This window comes from Symphalangus syndactylus, chromosome 6 (assembly GCF_028878055.3).
Source record: "Symphalangus syndactylus isolate Jambi chromosome 6, NHGRI_mSymSyn1-v2.1_pri, whole genome shotgun sequence".
NCBI lineage: Eukaryota > Metazoa > Chordata > Mammalia > Primates > Hylobatidae > Symphalangus > Symphalangus syndactylus.
In genome coordinates this window covers 29,223,589-29,245,758 of record NC_072428.2, presented here as the reverse complement: position 1 = coordinate 29,245,758, position 22,170 = coordinate 29,223,589, and the positions used below count along the sequence as shown (strand labels likewise).

The following is a 22,170-nucleotide window of genomic DNA, read 5'->3' as shown; positions in this document are numbered from 1 at the left end:
AAAATAGCTGAGCGTAGTTGTGGGTGCCTGTAATTCCAGCTACTTGGGAGGCTGAGGCAGGAGAATCGCTTGAACCCAGGAGGCGGAGGTTGCAGTGATCATGCCACTGCATTCCAGCCCGGACAACAGTGTGAGACTCTGTCTCAACAAGAAAAAGTAATTTGACGTTTTTACCTGGATTTTGAATTTGCGTTGTTGTTGTTTAAAGTCTAGTAATTTTATAGACTATGTCTTGATATTGATTGTTCTGGGACAGATTTTTCTGGGAGGATATGATTTGTTTTAGGGAACAGCTTTAAATTTTTTTTTCAGAAAACGTTTCTGGAATCATATTTTTTAGTATCTGTTCTGTTCCTTTGCTTTGGGCTTCTTCTTTTGAGGACTCCTATTATGCATATCTTAAGTCTTCTTTGCCAGTCCTCTTGTTACTTTCTCTCAAATCGTTTCTATTGATTTCTTTTAAATTCTTCTCCCTCTTATCTCCTAGTTACCTAAAGGCTTGTTATGCTTATTTGATCTTGCATTCCTTCTAATTTATTCTTTGTTTAAGGACTTTTTAAATTTTTTTCTTTTCTTAATACATCAGTCCATTTTTGAGTTTCTAATTCTGATGTAGGTTATTCTTTTACATATTGGACCATTTTGATGAAGACTTTTGGATTCATTAGAAGTGGTTATAAAAAAAACAGAAGGTAGAAAAAAATAATATTTTATCTTTTTTATTGGGGGTGGCCTGTCCTTCTGACATGTACTGCCTGTCTGTAGGTATGCTATTTTGCTACTTATCCTGGGGTTTTCTCTTAAAATAATTTTGAATTTAAACCTTGATTTTTGTTGTTGTTGTTGTTGCTAATTTTACATTAAACTTGTTTTCCTTAACTATTAAAAGGAGACACGATTCAGAAACCTTTTTAAATTCATGGTTTTAAGCTATATTTCAAAACTGGCTGACAACTTTCTAAGACCTTCTAGTTCCTCTCCTTCACTTTTATCAGGACTTTGTTTCTTTTTTTTTGTCTATATTGTTCCTGTACTACTCAATATGCACTCTTCTCAGAAGGAAGGTCATGGAAGGGAGATTTATCTGGTTAGTTTCTAGAATTCATGAATTCCAGACTATTTAGATCCCTTATCATGGACCTTATGTACTCAGCTATACTGGAATGTAGAAATCCCCTCCAAAGTTTAACTGCCATTCTCACATTGCCCCACCGCACTGTCCAGTAAATACCTGTTAGTGATTTGGGAATGTTTTAGATCCATCATGTACCCAGTTGCTTCTCTCTGCTTTCTCCTGCACAGTTGCCAATATCATATAGGTCTTCTGGCTTCAAAAGGTTTGTCTCTATCCCCTCCTATTTCCCGGTTCATGGGAATATCTTATCACTTAATTTTTGTTTAGATGTTGTCATTGAATTCTTGAATTTTCACTCTAGATGTTGTATAGGGAGAATTCAGAGAGATTCTTTTAAATTATGTCACCACTATCATTTAAACCTCTCTCTTTACTTTATATCTTTAGGTCTTGTGGAGATTTTCATATTAGTTTAATGGATTGAGTAAGAGCTATTCTAGATATCAGAAAGGTATCTTCATTTCTCTAGTTTGTGTTTGGGGTACTAATTTTCACCTTAAAAAAATGGCATGAGAACAAAAGGCAGCAGAAACTTCCGCAGACTTAAATGTCCCTGTCTGACAGCTTTGAAGAGAGTAGTCATTCTCCCAGCATGGAGTCTGAGATCTGAGAACGGACCAACTGCCTCCTCAAGTGGGTCCCTGACCCCTGAGTAGCCTAACTGGGAGACACTCCCCATTAGGGGCAGACTGACACCTCACATGGCCGGGTACCCCTCTGAGACAAAGCTTCCAGAGGAAGGATTAGGCAGCAACATTTGCTGTTCAGCAATATTCACTGTTCTGCAGCCTCTGCTGCTGATACCCAGGCAAACAGAGTCTGGAGTGGACCTCCAGCAAACTCCAACAGACCTGCAGCTGAGGGTCCTGACTGTTAGAAGGAAAACTAACAAACAGAAAAGACATCCACACCAAAATACCATGTGTATGTTACCATCATGAAAGACCAAAGGTAGATCAGACCACAAAGATGGGGAGAAAACAGAGCAGAAAAGCTGAAAATTCTAAAAATCAGAGCACCTCTCCCCCTCCAAAGGAATGCAGTTCCTTGCCAGCAACGGAACAAAGCTGGATGGAGAATGACTTTGATGAATTGAGAGAAGATGGATTCAGACGATCAAACTTCTCCGAGCTAAAGGAGGAAGTTCGAACCCATCGCAAAGAAGCTAAAAACCTTGAAAAAAGATTAGACGAATGGCTAACTAGAATAACCAGTGTAGGGAAGTCCTTAAATGACCTGATGGAGCTGAAAACCATGACATGAGAACATGACGAATGCACAAGCTTCAGTAGCCAATTCGATCAAGTGGAAGAAAGGGTATCAGTGATTGAAGATCAAATGAACGAAATGAAGCGAGAAGACAAGTTTAGAAAAAAAAGAGTAAAAAGAAATGATCAAAGCCTCCAAGAAATATGGGACTATGTGAAAAGACCAAATCTACTTCTCATTAGTGTACCTGAAAGTGATGGGCAGAATAGAACCAAATTGGAAAACACTACAGGATATTACCCAGGAGAACTTCCCCAATCTAGCAAGGCAGGCCAACATTCAAATTCAGGAAATACAGAGAATGCCACAAACATACTCCTCGAGAAGAGCAACTCCAAGACACATAATTGTCAGATTCACCAAAATTGAAATGAAGGAAAAAACGTTAAGGGCAGCCAGAGAGAAAGGTCGGGTTACCCACAAAGGGAAGCCCATCATACTAAGAGTGGATCTCTCGGCAGAAAGTCTACAAGCCAGAAGAGAGTGGGGGCCAATATTCAACATTCTTAAAGAAAAGAATTTTCAACCCAGAATTTCATATCCAGCCAAACTAAGCTTCATAAGTGACGGAGAAATAAAATCCTTTACAGACAAGAAATGCTGAGAGATTTTGTCACCACCAGGCCTGCCCTAAAAGAGCTCCTGAAGGAAGCACTAAACATGGAAAGGAACAACTGGTACCAGCCACTGAAAAAACATGCCCAATTGTAAAGACCATCAATGCTAGGAAGAAACTGCATCAACTAACAAGCAAAGCAACCAGCTAACATCATAATGACAGGATCAAATTGGCACATAACAATACTAACCTTAAATGTAAATGGGCTAAATGCTCCAATTAAAAGACACAGACTGACAAATTGGATAAAGAGTCAAGATCCATCAGAGTGCTGTATTCAGGAGACCCATCTCACATGCAGAGACACAAATAGGCTCAAAATAAAGAGATGGAGGAAGATCTACCAAGCAAATGGAAAACAAAAAAAGGTAGGGGTTGCAATCCTAGTCTCTGATAAAACAGACTTTAAACCAACAAACATCAAAAGAGACAAAGAAGGCCATCACATAATGGTAAAGGGATCAATTCAACAAGAAGAGCTAACTATCCTAAATATATATGCACCCAATACAGGAGCACCCAGATTTATAAAGCAAGTCCTTAGAGACCTACAAAGAGACTTAGCCTCCCACACAATGGGACACTTTAACACCCCACTGTCAACATTAGACAGATCAATGAGACAGAAAGTTAACAAGGATATCCAGGAATTGAACTCAGCTCTACACCAAGGGGACCTAATAGATATCTACAGAACTCTCCACCCCAAATCAACAGAATAGATATTCTTCTCAGTACCACATCGCACTTACTCCAAAATTTACCACATAGTTGGAAGTAAAGCACCCCTCAGCAAATATAAAAGAACAGAAATTATAACAAACTGTCTCTCAGACCACAGTGCAATCAAACTAGAACTCAGGATTAAGAAACTCACTCAAAACCGCTCAACTACATGGAAACTGAACAACCTGCTCCTGAATGATTACTGGGTACATAGTGAAATGAAGGCAGAAATGAAGATGTTCTTTGAAACCAACGAGAACAAAGACACAACATACCAGAATCTCTGGGACACATTTAAAGCAGTGTGTAGAGGGAAATTTATAGCACTAAATGCCCACAAGAGAAAGCAGGAAAGATCTAAAATTGACACCCTAACATCACAATTAAAAGAACTAGAGAAGCAAGAGCAAACACATTCAAAAGCTAGCAGAAGGCAAGAAATAACTAAGATCAGAGCAGAACTGAAAGAGATAAAGACACAAAAACCCCTTCAAAAAATCAATGAATCCAGGAGCTGGTTTTTTTAAAGATTAACAAAATTGATAGACCGCTAGCAAGACTAATAAAGAAGAAATGTTAAGAATGACACAAATGGCTCAGTGGAAATGCTTAGGTTTGTTTAAAACAGCATCTTTGATAAAAGCAGGATAATTTGCAGAGTTTCAGTCACTCACCCCAGCACAACAGTAAACAAGTCTATACCATTGGATTAAGATATTATGTTGAGCTTGCCTCTTCAGTTTTAAAAGAATCTGGTCCCATACCTCTACGTCAGTCACGGCCATTCTCAGTAATCTGCTTGAGTTGTTGCCTTACTTGGAATAGCATTAGAATCTGTCTCTAATGAGGAATGCACGTAAATACACCTTCATGTCACCAAGGCCTCACCACTAGGCTTTTAAAAAAGTTCCTTCATGACCAATGAATCACATTTGCACCTGTTTCTCCCATCTAAGTACTAACCAGGCCTAATCCTGCTTAGCTGCAAGATCAGGCAAGTCCAGGGTTATATGGCTGCAAATATGTTTGCATTTTATTTCTGCTGTGTTTTCTTGGAGAGTTGGATTTGGGATGCATAAGTAAGAACTTAGTGTCCTCAACAATAAGTAGCAGCCTTCTTGGCATGATTCATTTCTATGACAAGGTAGAAAGGTAAAGCAGATGACATTTCTAAGATTTTTCCATACTTGTGCTATGACCATTAGGAGAATGTTTTATGATTGGAATTGGTGAGTTCCTTTCATGGGATTTATCATAATATGTGAGCATAGACTTTCAGGCTACATATCCCATACTGTGCCTAAGACACTCTAGGGCTAATAAATGTTTTATTATTCCCGCCAGTTAGCTCAGAGGGCCAGAGAACTGCTCTGATGAAGCCAAGTCACAGACCCCCATCCCTGTAGAGGCCAGTTAATGTCAAAGAAAAGATCTGTTCTCTGGCTAATGCTTACACCTTGCATCTCAACCAGGTTTTGGCTAGAGTAAAATTCTGTCAGTTTACCCTTGATCATAGAAGGAACCAGGAAAAAGAATGTAGGTGAATCAATGCAAAACCATCACCACTCTTGAAAAAGAATTCAAATAGTCATTTCCTATTGATCGTGCAAACAGCAGCATTTTCCTAGTCAGAAGATATTATGCATTCTGCACCTTGATGAAATTACTTTTTTGGTCTCCTTAAATCTCTTCTCATATGTTCATTATTTTTCAAATGCCAGTGTTGACAATCATCTGGATCCGTATTTTGTATGGTCTATGGAGTGACGTGAACTTCACAGAGAACATGTATTTCTTGGCGACTCTCACTGCAATATAATGGATTGTCTGACACATATTTGAAATGAGTTGCAGCAGACTATAATACTCCATCTTTTTTCACTCAGCCTGTTTCCACTTCATGGCCACATATGGATGGCTGCTTGACCCTTAGTGAAAGATATATCAAGTGTTTCACCCTAATTTTAAATGAGAAAAATAGAGCAAAATAGCCAATTTTATCCTCAATCCCAGGGAACAGGTGAGAAACTCTTTTTCTCATTAAGAAAAATATCCCCACATGTGAGAAGAGATTATAGATTGTATTCCCACTCTCCTCCTGCCACTACCACCCTACTAATACACTTTACTATATACCGTATGAAAATGAAAGCTCATAAAAGTCACCCCTTCCCTGCTTACACTCATTCAGTCAAAATTTATTGGTTCCCTGCTTTAGAATTGGCACTGGTTTAGTTAATGGTGGGAGATCAAAAGTATTTGTTGTACACTAAAAGAGTTTACAGTCCAGAAGAGGAAGCGGAATTATGTATTTGTGTATTTAAATGAGCTTAGACTTACAATAGCTCTTTAAAAATTATAACCATCTTCATAAAACACCTAACATATTCAGATCTAATAAATGAGATGAATAAAACATGCTTATGAGAATTCTGAGTGTAGGAGTAAATATTGGGTAATCAGGAGAATGAGAGGAAGGAAAAGTCCTATGGGGCATCCCCTGTGTGTCAGACATAGACCTTTCTTATTTGTAACAAGTTTTTGAAATACATTATTGTTCTATTTTCCAAATATATAAATTGAGGCTTAGAAATAATAGATGGATTGTCCAAGATTATATAGTTATGAATTAGAAACCAAGGCTTTGAAGCCAGTACCGTTTGAACCTAAAGACCAAGACTTTTTCTAGAATTGAGATTATGAAATAGTTGGAACCTGAGCTAGATTTTCATTAATGGGTACAGAGATGGGGAAAAGAACAGAAAAAACTGGCAGAAAAAAGAAACCAGAAAAAAGGCAGGAAAGTGTGTAGTGCTAAAATCAACATGATTAGAACAGATGACTCAAATATGGCAATAGTTGGCAAGGTTAGAAAATTGCATTGGGTTTTTGAATTCTAGATCAGCAGCGCTGAATTATGTCCTTCTGGGACTGAAGAATCAGTAAGAGCTTCTGACAGAGAAATGGCAAAATAAACATGAAGCACTAGGGAGGTTTGCCTGGTTGTAGTACGCAATGTATGGGGGAATACCAGAGGCAGGGTAGAATACCAGCCTAGAGTGACTTTCTGGGAAGCTAAAATATCCAGACCAAGGGTCTTATTTTGTGTGCTCATTTGTCCATATGTGAATGGAGATTTTTTAAAAAGCACTTATTTAAAAGTTTTTTTAATTAGGTGAAGCAAACTTCTTCCTCCACCAGATAATAAATTTTTATATAGTGAATCTCAATAAATAGGACCTCCCCCACCTGGTTTCTCAACCCAAAAACCTTGGCATCATTCTGGACTCCATTTCTCTCATATCCTACATCCAATTTATCAGAGAATCCTGATAACTCTACCTTTCAAGTTCAAATCCAATCATTCTCTCCTATGCATGTAGCCATAGTTAGGAAAGAACCATCATGATTCTCATGTTTAGGAGAGAATTGGTTACTATCATCTCTCCCTCCTCCTACCTTTTTCCCAGTACCATCTACCCCTTACTCAGTGGCTAGAGAAATTCTTTGAAACTACAATTCTAATGAATAATTTACATAATGGAAAACTTCAGTGGCTTCGCATCACATGTAAAGCAAAATCTCAAATCCTCATCCTAGTCCCCAAAGCCCTTCAGAAACCGGCTTCTCTCTGTGCATCTGATGCATTTCCCACTCTTGATCCCCTGGTGGCTCTGTCCCAGCCATGCTGCCCTTGTTCTGCCCTTGTTCTTCTACAAATACGCTAGACATACTCTGAACTCAAAACCTTTTCACTTTGGGTTCTGCCTAAAATACATCTCCCAGAAATTCACATTTCTCCTTCCCTTATTTTGTTTGGGTTTCTGTGGGAAAAATGCCACCTATTCACAGAGCACTTCCCACAGCATCATCTCTGTAATAATACTTCTCTGACCTCCTTCCTTATCTCTTTACCTTGCCCCATTTTCTTTGTAGGACCTATCTCTATTAAATTTAATAATTACTATTTTGTCTTTTTGTTCCCTGCTATATCTCTGATGCTAAATCAATGACTGAAATAGAATAGGTGTTCAGTGTTTATTTATTCAAAGATCATTTGATGTATATGAATATATATTAATAGACATTATAACAGCAACCAAATGGCCTGTATATATAGTGAACATTTTTCAAGACATATTTGGTTTATTTTTAAACATGGCTCCCTTTCAATTACCCATTGTCTGGATCTTCCAAGGGTAATAGCTTACGAAGTCTGAATAATGGTTTATTTTCTTGCTACAGAGTTGCAAGTAACCTTAGTTCTTTTTTTAATTCACTTTTATTTTTAACTTTTAAGCTAAGGTATTTTTAATTTAGGTAAAATTTACATAACAATAAAATTAATCACTTTGTGGTACATAGACACCATGGAATACTACACAGCCATATAAAAGAACAAAATCACAGCCTTTGCAGCAACATGGATGCAGCTGGAGGCCATTATTGTAAGCAAATTAATACCTGAACAGAAAACCAAATACTACGTGTTCTCACTTACAAGTGGGAGTTAAACATTGAGTACTCATGGACATAAAGATGGCAAAAATAGACACTAGGAACTACTAGAGGGGGGAAGGAGGGAACGGGAAAGGGCTGAAAAATTACCCATTGGGTACTATGCTCAGTATCTGGGGATGGGATCAATCTTACCCCAAACCTCAGGATCATGCAATATACCCATCTAACAAGCCTGCACATGTACCCCCTGAAATTAAAAGCTGAAATTATTTTTTTATTACCATTTTAAAGTGTAATTAGTTTCATTTAGTATATTCTGTTGTGTGTCATTTAGTACATTCACAATTTTGTGCAAATACCACCTCTATTTAGTTTAATACTTTTTCATAAATAATATTTTCTAAACTATTCAATTTGGAATGATAGGAAACAAATTTGTTATATTACAAATGGTAAATAAAGAGAAAGAACCAAATGTTTATCTCATCATCCCTCTGTAAGCTGTTATACTGAGTAACCAAATAGTGGATGAGGAAAAGTGGCTCCCCTTAAAAGTATTCTGAGTGATAAATCTTTTTAAAAAGAGTATCAGTTTGGTATTTCATTGTTTGAAACCCTTGACAAATTAATGGATATAGCTATTGAACATGAATATGTACAAACATCAAAAAAGAAAGACAGCCAGGTGTTATGTGTCTTGCAATACAAGAACATAATGCCATCTGTGGCTTTGCCAAAGAGAAAGAATAGACACTGTCTAAGCCTCTGCATTTTGCTGCCAGTTTCCCAGAAACTGCACCATGAGTACGTACTCAGTGAAGTCCAGACTGTGGGAAACTCTATAGGTCAAATTCCCTAGTTCTTCAACAATTGTAAGCAGCACAATTTGAAGGAAAAACTTGAAGATTAATAGACTTAAAGCATGTAACAATTGTTATTAATGAGCAAGTTTAAACATAGTGTCCTTGGATGAACATTTGGTAGACAAAATTGTAAAGAAAAGCAAGGAAATGATAGCTATAGAAGTCACAGTCATAGTTACTTTGGAGAAGACAGAAGTGTCTGTGACTGTGACAGGCCACACATAGGTGCCTAAAGTTTTATTTATTGACCTGAGCAATAGTTTCAAGAGTGTAATTTAAAAATTGAGTTTCTCAGATAAATACACAAATGGAACAGAATAGGGACCCCAGAAATAATGCCACACACCTACAACCCTCTGATTTTCAACAAAGTGGACAAAAACAAGAAATGGGGAAAGGACTCCTTATTCAATAAATGGTGCTGGGATAACTGGATAGCCATAAGCAGAAGATTGAAATGGGATACCTTCCTTAAACCACATACAAAATTCAACGCAAGATGAATTAAAGACTTAAATGTAAAACCTAAAACTATAAAAACTTTGGAAGATAACCTAGGAAATACCATTCTAGACATAGGACCTGGCAATGATTTCATGATGAATATAACAAAAACAATTGCAACAAAAACAAAAATTGACAAATAGGACCTAATTCAACTAAAGAGCTTCTACACAGCAAAAGAAACTAACAACAAAGTGAACAGACAACATACAGAATGGAATAAAATATTTGCAAAGTGTGCATCTGACAAAAGTCTAATATCCAGAATCTATAAGGAACTTAAACAAATTTACAAGCAAAAAACAAACAACCCCATTAATAAGTGGGCAAAAAACATGAATAGACACTTTTCAAAAGAAGATGTACACACAGCCAACAAGCATATGAAAAAGTGCTTAACACCACTAATCATTAGAGAAATGCAAATCAGAACCACAATGAAATACTATCTCATACTAGTCAGAACGGCTATTATAAAAAGTTAAAAAATAACAGATGCTGGTGAGGTTGTGGAGAAAAGGGAGCACTTATACACTGCTGGTGGGAATGTAAATCAGTCCAGCCATTGTGGAAAGCAGTTTGGCAATTTCCCAAAGACCTTAAAAACATTACCATTTGACCCAGCAATCCCACTATTGAGTGTATACCCAAAGGAATATAAATTGTTCTACTATAAAGAGCATGTATGCACGCATATGTTCATCACAACACTATTCTCAATAGCAAAGACATAGAATCAACTTAAATGTCCATCAGCGATATAATGAATAAAGAAAATATGGCACATATGCACCATGGAATACTATACAGCTATGTGAAAGAACAAGATTATGTCCTTTGTGGCACCATGGATGGAGCCAGAGGCCATTATCCTAAGCAAACTAACACAGGAACAGAAAACCCAATACAGCATGTTTTCACTTATAAGTGAGAGCTAAACATTGAGTACACATGGGCACAAAGAAGGGAACACTAGACACCTGGGCCTTTGTGAGGGTGGAGGTTGGGAAGAGGGTGAGGATCAAGAAAACCACCTACTGGCTACTATATATATTACCTGAGTGACAAAAATACTCTGTACACAAAACCCCTGTGACATGCAATTTACCTATAAAACAAACTTGCACATGTACCCCTGAACCTAAAAGTAAAAAAAAAAAAAAATCAAGTTTCTCCCTAAGAGCAAAAACAAGACAAAAATGCTAGCTTTCTCCATTGAGATTCAACATTGCACCAATATTTCCAGCCAGAGCGATTAGACAATAGAAATAAAGGCATCCAAATGAGAAATAAAAAAGTAAATATATCTCTATTCACAGATGGAATGATCTTACATATAATAAATCCCATAAAATCCACCCAAAAAAAGCTACTAAAGCTAATGAATGAATTTAGCAAGTTGCAGGGTACAAGATCAAAACACAAATATCGGTTGTCTTTATAAACAGTAGCAACGAACAATCTGAAAAGGAAATCAACAGATCTATTTACAACAGCATCCAGAAGAATAAAATACTTAGGAATAAATTTAATCACAGGGGTAAAAGACTTGTACAATGAATACTATAAAACACTGCTGATGGAAATTAAAGAAAATCTAAAGAAATGGAATGGCGGCCAGGCGCGGTGGCTCACACTTTTAATCCCAGCACTTTGGGAGGCCGAGGCAGGCGGATCACGAGGTCAGGAGATCGAGACCACGGTGAAACCCCGTCTCTACTAAAAATACAAAAAATTAGCCGGGTGTGGTGGCGGGCGCCTGTAGTCCCAGCTACTCGGAGAGGCTGAGGCAGGAGAATGGCGTGAACCCGGGAGGCGGAGCTTGCAGTGAGCCGAGATTGCGCCACTGCACTCCAGCCTGGGAGACAGAGCGAGACTCCGTCTCAAAAAAAAAAAAAAAAGAAAGAAATGGAATGGCATCCTGTATTCGTGGATTGGAAGGCATAAAATTGTTAAGATGTCAATACTCCCCAAAGCAGTCTACAATCCCTACCAAAATTTCATTATCATTTTCTTGTTTTAGAAATGGAAAAGCCAGTATCAAATTTACATGAAATTGTGAGGGCCTCCAAGTGGGCAAAACAATATTTGAAAAGAAGACTGAAATTAAAAGACTCACACTTCCTGATTTTGAAACTTAACTACGAATCTACAGTAATCTAAATAGTGTGATACTGGCATAAGGATAGACAAATAGATCAATGGAATAGAATTTTGAGAGTCCAGAAATAAACCCACACATCTATGGCCAATCAATTTTCAGCAAGCATGACAATATCATTCAATAGAGAAAAACAATCTCTTTAACAAATTGTTCTGAGGCAACTGAATACCCCCATGCAAAGAATTAAATTGGACCCACAAATTAATTCAAAATGAACAAATTATCTAACTATAAGAGTTAAAGCCATAAAACTCTTAGAAGAAAACAGAGGTAAATCTTCATGGCTTTGGATTGGGCAGTGGATTCTTAGATATAACATTAAAAGCATGAGCTTACTATATAATTCCATTTATGGTAAATATCTAAAATAGGTAAATCCACAGAGACAGAAAGCAAATTAGTGATTGCCAAGGTCTTGGGGAAGGATAGAATGGAAAGAAACTGCTTACTAAAATAAGAGGTTTTGATCTGGATAATATAAACATTTTGAAACTAGATATGTAGAGGTGGTGGTTGCCAACATTGTGAATTTGCTAAATGCCACTGAATTATTCACTTTAAAGTGATTCATTTTCTGTTATGTGAATGTCACCTCAATAAATCACTTTTTAAAATGCATTAAGCCAGTAAAAAGATAACCTACAATTCCATATATACTTCTTTATAAACTGTAGGATAGACTGATGTACTCTTTTGTTGAGAGGAGAGGAAAAATGAGGAGATGTTAATTCTGAAATAGTGACTTTAGGCAGAGAAAGGTCAGATTCCTTTTCTCACTCATAGTCATTATGGTAATTATATCAAAAAATGAAAAGTTTCCATTTCTCCCCACATATCAAATTCATTCTAATACATTTCCTCTGGCTTAGTGACAACCTGTTTAAACATGTGTTTCTTGCATTTTACAGACATACTTGGCAAGTGCAAGACAAAATCGATGCAAACAATGTGGCTTACACAACTGGGAAGCTAAGCTTTCACACTGATTATCCAGCCCTCCATCATCCACCTGGGGTAAGGTGAGCTTCAACATATTTTCCACAAAGCAGGCCAATGACCAATATCTTTTCGTATTTTGGGTCTAGAAGATTACATATTTCACCAGGTAGTTTGTCTTATATAAATTTTCTTTCTCCAAACACAATCCAAGCTCACAAAATCTCTGTACCTAAATCCTAAATATCTTCACATTCCTAAAGGAGAGGATAATTTCATTCATTTAAAACAACAACAACAACAAAAACATTTCTCTGTTCTTCCTAGAAATTACTATTAGCATTTTTTGCTTTGCCAAGACAGATTTTAAGGTAGTAGTAAATCTTGAGGTCTTTTTGCACATATATTTCTAAGAAAGTTAAGAGAGAAAATGGAATCAGTAAACAAAATGTAGGGTTTCCCTCAAAGTCACATGGGCAACATTCACATCCATTAACTACTGCTGCATTAAAACTCACTCTACTATAAAGACACATGCACATGTATGTTTATTGCAGCACTGTTCACAATAGCAAAGATTTGGAACCAATCCAAATGTCCATCAATGATAGACTGGATAAAGAAAACGTGGCACATATATGCTATAAAATACTACACAGCCATAAGAAAGGATGAGTTCATGTCTTTTGCAAGGACATGGATGAAGATGGAAACCATCATTCTCAGCAAACTCACACAGGAACAGAAAATCAAACACCACATGTTCTCGCTCATAAGTGGGAGTTGAACAATGAGAACACATGGACGCAGGGAGGGGAACATCACACACTGGGGCCTGTTGTGGGGGGTTGGGAGGATAGAGGAGGGATACCATTAGAAGAAATACCTAATGTAGATCACGGGTTGACAGATGCAGCAAACCACCATGGCAAGTGTATATCTATGTAACAAACCTGCACATTCTGCACATGTATCCCAGAACTTAAAGTATAACAACAACAACAAAAATAATAACTCACTCCCTAACTTGATGGCTTAAGAAAACAGCCATTTACTTAGCCCTTGTTTTTTCAATTTGGGCTGTATTCAGTTAGGCAGCTCCTGTCTTCAGTCATATACTTGCAATCGGTTGCTAAGTTGGCTTGGGACCGATGGCTTTCACTGAGATGGCTGGTTTCTGCTCCACTTGGTCTATTGACCACCAGTAGGCTAGCCCAAGTTTAATGCATATGGCAAGTGGAAGAATTTTCAGACAGCTACACAACTTCTCAAGGCCTAGGCTAGTCACCTCTGCAATGTTATATTGCTCTAAGGAAGTAATAAATCTAGCCCACATTCAGGAGGTGAGGAAATAGACTGCTTATGGAGGAAGCTGCAAAAATGCATTATAAACTGTATGACTACAAGGAACATATTAACAGTGGCTATTTTTGGAAACCATCCAACATCCCATCTATCAGATTCCCTGTCAAGGAGGGAAATGCTCAGTGTGAAGCCACAAATCCCCAGGAGAATCTCTGGGTGGACATTCTTTCTCTATATTTTTACAAAAGTTTCATTTTACTAAATGAGCTACATTTTTACCAAATCATTATTTTATTACACCGAAACTAAATGGTTAGGAAACTACCTTTTAAAAGATATGCCATCCCTATTTTTACAGCTAAATTAGACTATGTGAAATAACCACATAGAAATCTGTATCTTCAAAGGCAATGAAAATTTGGGCAATTCTTAAGTTAACAAAGGAAAAATGGGCCAAAATCACAATTAGCTCATTTTTTTCATTATCTTCACTGAACATGTTTTCTCTGTGCCCTTGTTGTTACCCATTCTTCTCGCCAGTATTAGCTACGCTAGTCTAGTATTTAACTTTACATGTTTTAAATTGTTTTGTTGATTGTAAAACACTACATGATTTCTTTGAACTAAGTGGCAGTAAAATGACCCCTGTAGACACATTTTTGGGTAAGGGTTGGGGGCAGGAGACACACAATGTGATTTTACTCTAAATGTGGCTCAGATTTTTCTAAAACCCTAGGGTTAAGAGCCAAATTAATCAGCTCAGCTCATCTTCCAAAGATAGGCTGAGGGAGTTGGATGGAATAAGGCTTAAAGAATGAAACTAGAAAACTAAAAGTTTTGTTTGAATTTTTAAGTTATCTTCTGTCTTTTAAGAATTTAAGTTTTGTTTCTGGGTTAAAATTCGAAGCATAAGGAAAAGTGACCAAATGACTTCATAAATGTTCCTGAAGTATAATAGAATGCTTGACTTTTTCATAGCACATTATACTATTTCAAAGCAGTTTTACTTTCATTATTTTATCTGACTCTTCTTGACATTCCTTTAAGGTAGACAAGACTGATCATGTCTTTTTATGTCAGATGAGAAAATGAAACACGAGATTCAATATTTTTATAGCGTGATATTTGATTAAGGAGGAACTTGGACTTGAACCCAGGCCTCCATCTAGTTTTCTGTCACGCCACACTGATCCTGAGCTGGAATTTCTAATTATTATAATTTATGTAGTAAAATAGAATATTTATAGATTTTATCATACTTTACAAACTTCTTAAAGACAAGAATTGACTCTTGGGAAGAAAAAAGTTCTTTGTATTTCAATACTTTCTATCTCAATATTTACACACACATTGCATGTAACAGAGACATCATAGATATGCTATAAAGAGGCAAAGAAGTGCAACAAACCTGTACCTGTCTCCAGCAAATGAAATATTCAAACTAGGTGACTTGATAGGAGATTTTAAAATAACAGATGATTCTTAAAATGTCTAGATTCTACTAGAATAATAAAATGTAGGCAAGCTGTTTGTACTGTTGTTCAAACTTCCATTTTGAATTATTCCAGGGGAGTTGTGCCAAGGTTTGAGATTTTCTATAACAAATAGAACAAACCAATATATTTTTCTATACAGATGAAATAATCTGAAAAATGAGTTACCTGTTGAGAGTTCAGTTTGATCGATTTGGATTATGTGGGGCAGAGATAAGTCACCACATCTTTAATGAAACAGAGATGTTGCTTCACTCACTGTCTTTGCAGAAGTCACATGCTGCATAAAGTAACATTCAGAAGGAAAATATTTTTGGTTCTGAATGACTCATATGAAGTAAAATTGGGTTTTATACATGACAGGCATATATTTGCCTTTTAACCTAGCAATAAAAGTATTGTCAGGCTCCATCATTTTTTTCTATTGGAAGATTGTATTAAAAGTGTAACTGTACAAAAGAAAGTATTAAGGGGCCTTGACATATGTAAATAACATTTAAAAAATGATCTTTTTAAAAATTAGCACTTGAAATACTCTGTCAGTTCATGATGGCAAAATCTAAAAGGATTTAAACGAGTTAATGGGTGCAGCACACCAACATGGCACATGGATACATATGTAACAAACCTGCACATTGTGCACATGTACCCTAAAACTTAAAGTATAATAATAATTTAAAAAAAGAACACTGTGATCCTTCAAAAACAAAGTTATGCTATTGTTTTGCTACTCTGACCAGTTCCTTCCTCAAAAAAAAAAATCATAATCCTATGTAACACCACTGGCCTAATACTTTGCAGCTCAGTTCTGACTACATTACTTTCATATTCAAAAGCGTTCAGTGAATTCCCTCTATGCACAAGTACAAAAGCCCTTCATCTGATATTTAAGACTCTCCATCATGAGGCCTCAAATTGCCCTTCCAACGTGATTCACTCTTTCTATTTATGGCCCTCTGCTGTAGCCAGACTTTTTATTACCCAGTGAACTGTGCATTTTTGCACATCATTATTTCTGTCACCTGATTTGCTTTCTCATTCTATTCTGCATGACCCAAATCTCATCCATTCTCCTTTGCCTAACTTACCCGCCTCTTCCCCTTGAAATCCTTCCCTGCCTACTCCAACATCAAGTGCTCCATCTCTGCAGCTCTTACAAGCTGTGCTTTTTGTTTGCTAATGAGCATTATCATGCCTGCATCTATGCCTTCAACTGTAACATGTTTGAACTATACAGTATTGATTATAAGCAACTTTTTTCTTCCCAACTCTTTTCTGATGACATAAGAAAGACAAAAAAAAAAAAGTTTGTTGGGTTTGGTTCATTCATAGCTTTTTGAATCTTTAACATAGTATCAAAAAATGGTGCATGTATATTATTTTATTTTATTATTTATTTTATTGAAGATTAATTCTAATAATTAAAATTTAATTTAATATTTATTTAATAATGCATATTTTCTTTTTGTAGGTTCAGCTTCTTCACTGCATAAAGCAAACAGTCACAGGGGGTGATTCAGAAATTGTAGATGGGTTTAATGTGTGCCAAAAACTAAAGAAAAATAATCCTCAGGCATTCCAGATTTTGTCCTCTACCTTTGTGGACTTTACAGACATTGGAGTGGATTACTGTGATTTTTCTGTACAATCAAAACATAAAATTATAGAGTAAGTACTATTTATACATTTCCCATTGCAATAAAAGAATTGACAGCAAAGGATCTATTAATCTAAAGTTTAAACAGCACAAAACTTCAACGAACTTCAGAGCTTTATTTTTATTAACATTTCACCCAATTTTAGAGTGATAGTATTTTCACCATAAAAGTTTTTATTGAATTACATAAAATTTATTCCTAATCAATATTAGAGGAAAAGTAACTAAGATTTCACATATACTTCATTTTTAGAATATAAGTTCTACATAGCTATAATCGATGCAATTATACTAGTCAGAAGGCTTTTGGCCAGAAGTGAAAGAATATAACTCAAAATAGGTTGATCTGAGAGTTAAACAATGTCATCTGATATTGGTCTCTTTTTTCTTCTTAGCTTTGCCATCCTCTATGTTAGCTTTATTTTCAAAGATGATCAGCAGAAGCTCCAAGTTTTCATTGTCCTTAGAGCTAGTAATCACACCACAAATAACACTTTTATTTCCCAATAGCTACAATAAAGCTAGATGACTCAATCTCTACTTTCTGTCCAAGTCTATCCCTGAATCAGTCATCATGGCCAGTGGGTTAGAGAATTCTGATTGTCCATGCCTGGATCACATGTTCAACTCTGGAGCAGGGTCAGCCTCATCTGAACCACACGGACTGAGAATGAAGCAGGGAGGCTTCCGAAAGAGATACTAAGCCAACAAAGATCATATATTACCTACACAGAACATTTTGTGTTCTCCCTTCCTTTTTATTTAATATTATTTTATCATAATTTTTCCAAGTACCTACAAAGGTCACAAATTCATCCTTTTATTTGCAAATTAACTTACATTTTGTTTCTACAACAGTTTATTGAATTATACCTCGATTAATTTTGGTACAGGGGTATAATTTTAGAATTGAGTTTAAATTTTTCTAGTAAGAGAAATAGCCAAATGGTATGAAAATAAACTCATTTAGAAAATAATTAAATCCCCAGTACATTCATTTATTCATTCAACAAATATTTATTGAGGCCAGCCACTTTTCTTGGTACTTGGAATACATCAGTGGACAAAACAAAGATCTCTCCCCTCATATAGCTTATACTCTAATGGGGAAGGGGAAATTTTAAAGATTTTTAAACAGATGAGCAAATTATAATAAATGTTAAAAATTATTAAGTGCTCAAGAAAACAAGGAAAAGCATAGCAAGATAAGGGGAATCTGTAGGGCTTAGCAAGGACGGAACTTGCATTATTAAACAGTGTGGTGAGGGAAAGCTTTACTGAGATTTGAGGAAACACTTAAAGGAGTGACGGAGTTTTCAGAAGAGAAGCAGTTTCCCAAAACTGCTAGACCAAAAGTTCTAAAAGGGTCCTAAGAACGTGTCTGGGGTGTTCAAGGAACAGCAAGGAGACCAGTGTGACTGGAACAGAGTGAAGGAGGCAAGTATTAGGGGAGGAAGTCAGGTGGGGACAAGTTCCTGTAGAGTCTTGTTAGCAAATTATAACAGTAACATTTACTCTGAGTGAAGTAAGAAGTTGCTGCAAGATCCTGATCAAAGGAAAGACTTTGATATTTATGTAAATTTAGTTATATTTTAAATGGGTCACCCTGACTGCTAGGAAGAGCAAGGATAGTAGCAGGAAGACCAGCTAGGAAGCTACTGCATGACTCCAGGCTAGCAATGGTGGTGCCTTGAACACGAGTGGCTAGAGTGACAGCAGTGGTGGTGTGGAGAAGGATCAGTTTTTGGTTACATTTTGCATGTATAAACAGATTGTTTTCCTGAAAGATTGGAGGAAGTGTCTGAGAAAAAGATAGATGTCAAGAATGAAATTCTAGTTCAGAATAAACCTGAGACGTTTTCTAAGAATTCACTCACCAAGGTGAAAAGGAAATAACTTGAGACCCTTAGTTATAATGTGACAGTTTTAACTAGTCAAATATTACCTTAAAAATTCATGACAAATCAAAATTTTGTTAAGACACAATACGATTACAGATTCTGCAAGGCTAGTGAACAGAGGCAAGAAACATAGCCATAGATTAGATTAACTGAATGTCCACCATGTGGCTCATGACTTGGCTTTGATATTTTCTGTAGTAAAATTTCAAAATTTGGCCATCTGTGAGGTCTCAGGAATAGCCCCTAGAGAATAAATATCAAGTGGTTAACATTAATTCATTTAAAAGTATATTTTCAACAACAGGAAATGAAACAGAGCATTCTCAGTTAACAGAGGGCCTCCATCTCCTAAGTGTTTGGGTTAATTTAACTTTCTTTGTGGTTAAATTTTTAAATTTTTATGTCCTAGTACAAAAATGTCTTTTATTCTGCTGACTGAATTAGCTATAATTCAGTACAAAGAAAAATAAATCAATAAAGAAACGAGCAAAAATAATGACGGTGAGACTCAGCTATCCTATCAACTACACATTCAATCACGTAAATTCAAGTCTTTTACTTGCCAGCTGTGTAATCTCTCATGTGATTATTTACCCTTGCTGATCCACAGTATATTTTCCAGTTAAAAAAACTAAAACAAAAAATACTGCCACACATGATTGAAGTAGAAATTGCAGAGTTAATATCTGGAAGCCCCTACTATTGTGCCTAGTTTAGAAAATGCAGAATACATTTTAGCTAGTTATAATATGCATGAAGTCCAACACACTTACTGGGGAGAGATTTCTATTTCAGGTCTGAGTTTCTAGAAACCAAAGCAAACAGAGAATATAATCAGTTATAAGACAAGACGCTTTCGAAGTCTGAAATAAATTTTTCCCACAGATCCTCATAAATTATGACATGGTAGACAACACTGTAGTGGTATTCCCACAACAAATACAACACGTTCCATAAAACATTGTATCTAACAATGAGACATAATGCTGTCACTAATGAGGAGTATTCACAACACAAACTGTAGAAGATCATTTTAAAAGTCCTTTGTTTTTTTTTGTTTTTGTTGGCATCATTGATAAAGTTTTGCTTTTGCTGGTTCACTGCTACTATGTTGTTGGTTTAAGTTTAATTAATTTGTCCTTTATGTATAGCGAATATATAGCCAGTTACTCCCATCTTTTGTGGCTTTTTACCTTTCCTCAGCATGCAAACTTACATTAGACCCTGTTGTTCTGTTATAAGGCATCAAATTTCTTGCTAACCTTCAATTTTGCATTTTAGGTTGTTCTTCAAGGTACCAGCTACCCATCTCCTCTAACATTCTTCAATCCTCAGAATAATGTCCCCTCTATATCTTATAACAAAATTTGCTTTCCATTCCCCTATTATTGCTGAGAATGCTAAATAATAAATTTGTGTCTTGTTTTCTCAGATAAACAGTAGGTAAAAGAAAGCAGGGACTGTGTTACACTGTAACACACACAAAAAGTTGATTACCTTTCTATATAGGTGAACTCTTAAAAATGAAAGCCTAATCTAGTACACCATGAGGCATCCAATTCTGATTTTCATTACATTTATTAATCACAAAGTTCCTTTCACTGATACATGAGGATATACCCAAGGACTCTGGAATAGTTAGCTCATAATTAGCATAACCATTCAAATCAAGGAGCTATGGTAATAGTGGAAGAAAAGTAAAGCAGATCTTCAGGATGACTGAAACAGATGACCCCCCAGAAGTTCCAAAGTCATGACATCCTTTGGTGGATGACACAGAGGATAATGTTATATGTACAGAACACATAACAAGAAAAAAAAAGAGGAAAAGTGGGTCAGAAGCAGTAGGGCTAGAATCTTGAAGGTAATATCAAAAGGCAAATGGCCTCAGACACTGTGACAGAGGTCTGAAACCAGCAGCATGAACTCTAAGGGGGCAATTGAAAGGTCGTGTACTCTCTGTACCACTAAATCCTAGAGGTACACAGTCTTTTCTACTGACTTACCTTCTATCTGATTCTTTGTACATAAAGCTGTATCCAAAAGGCTCAGAATTATTGATTTACGTGAAAGCATGTGGAAGCGGGTGGGGTATTCCATTACCTAGTGAGTCACATTTGTATTGTTATTAATACATGCAAATCTATGTTTTAAGAGTCTAAGAGCCTTTTTGAAAGCCTGTTCCTTCCTTTTACTTCTTTCCCAGTGTGGGTTCAATAGGTAGTTTTATGGCCTTATCCAATAAGCAAAGAATTGGTGCTAATCACCAACTGTTGAGTTTACCATTACAATTGCCATTTGGCCCAGAGCCACCATGCACAAGGGGCCCTGATAGTCACAATTTGTACTTCACTGTCAATGGTATCTTTCGCCATTTGTTGATAATATTTACTAAATGTAACCCAGACCCCAAACCAGGGTCACCAAACCCAGGTATATGTGATGATGTGTTTGGTCTGACCGACCAAGCCTTGGCCCTGGTCAGTTGTTGGCTCTCATTAGCACTTCCTGCACTTGTCCTTCTAGGATGCTGCTCCTGGGAGTAATCCTAGGCACTTTGCCACCATCCTTGATCACCTTCAGTTTGCATGCATTCATCCTGTTTCTACCCAAAGAAAAGATAAAGTTGATTGACACTTTAAGACTGTCTGAAGGTCCACCTTCCCAATAAGCTACAAAGGAGTTTCCTCTTTTTGCCTCTGTATCTGGGTGATGTTCATGTCTTGCTAATTATAACCACCAAAGCTCAAATCTAAGAAATAATGTTCTTTCCCTATTTATTTATTAATTTATTTTTTTGAGACGTCATACTTCGTTTTCCAGGCTGGAGTGTGGTGGTGCGATCTCAGCTCACTGCAACCTCTGCTACCTAGGTTCAAGCAGGTGCCTACCACCACACCCAAGTAGCTGGGATTACAAGCATAGGCCACCATGCCCAGCTTTTTATTTTTTCTGTATTTTTAATAGAGACAGGGTTTTGCCATGTTGGCCGGGCTGTCCTCGAGCTCCTGACCTCAACTGCCTTGCCCATCTTGGCCCCCGAAGGGAGGCAGGGATTACAGGTGTGGGCCACCGTGCCTGGCCTTCTTTCCTTTTATTAAATGCTGTATTATCTTACATTGGCATGGTCATAATCC

General features: G+C 36.7%; 1 protein-coding gene and 1 long non-coding RNA gene across 8 annotated transcripts in view; one reads left to right on the top strand and one right to left on the bottom strand.

Annotated features, from left to right (window-relative positions):
• LOC129484309 (uncharacterized) overlaps positions 1-22,170 on the bottom strand; it is a 180,538-nt gene that overhangs the window by 53,269 nt on the left and 105,099 nt on the right. The gene's annotated exons all lie outside the window — the stretch shown is intronic.
• The window catches only part of BBOX1 (gamma-butyrobetaine hydroxylase 1), a 483,622-nt gene that overhangs the window by 458,548 nt on the left and 2,904 nt on the right, over positions 1-22,170 (top strand). For all 7 annotated transcript variants that reach the window (XM_055282094.2, XM_055282097.2, XM_055282093.2 and 4 more), the window contains 2 exons: positions 12,650-12,755; positions 16,947-17,143. In XM_055282094.2, coding sequence (XP_055138069.1) covers positions 12,650-12,755; positions 16,947-17,143 — 303 coding nt within the window. The remainder of the gene's footprint in view (positions 1-12,649; positions 12,756-16,946; positions 17,144-22,170) is intronic.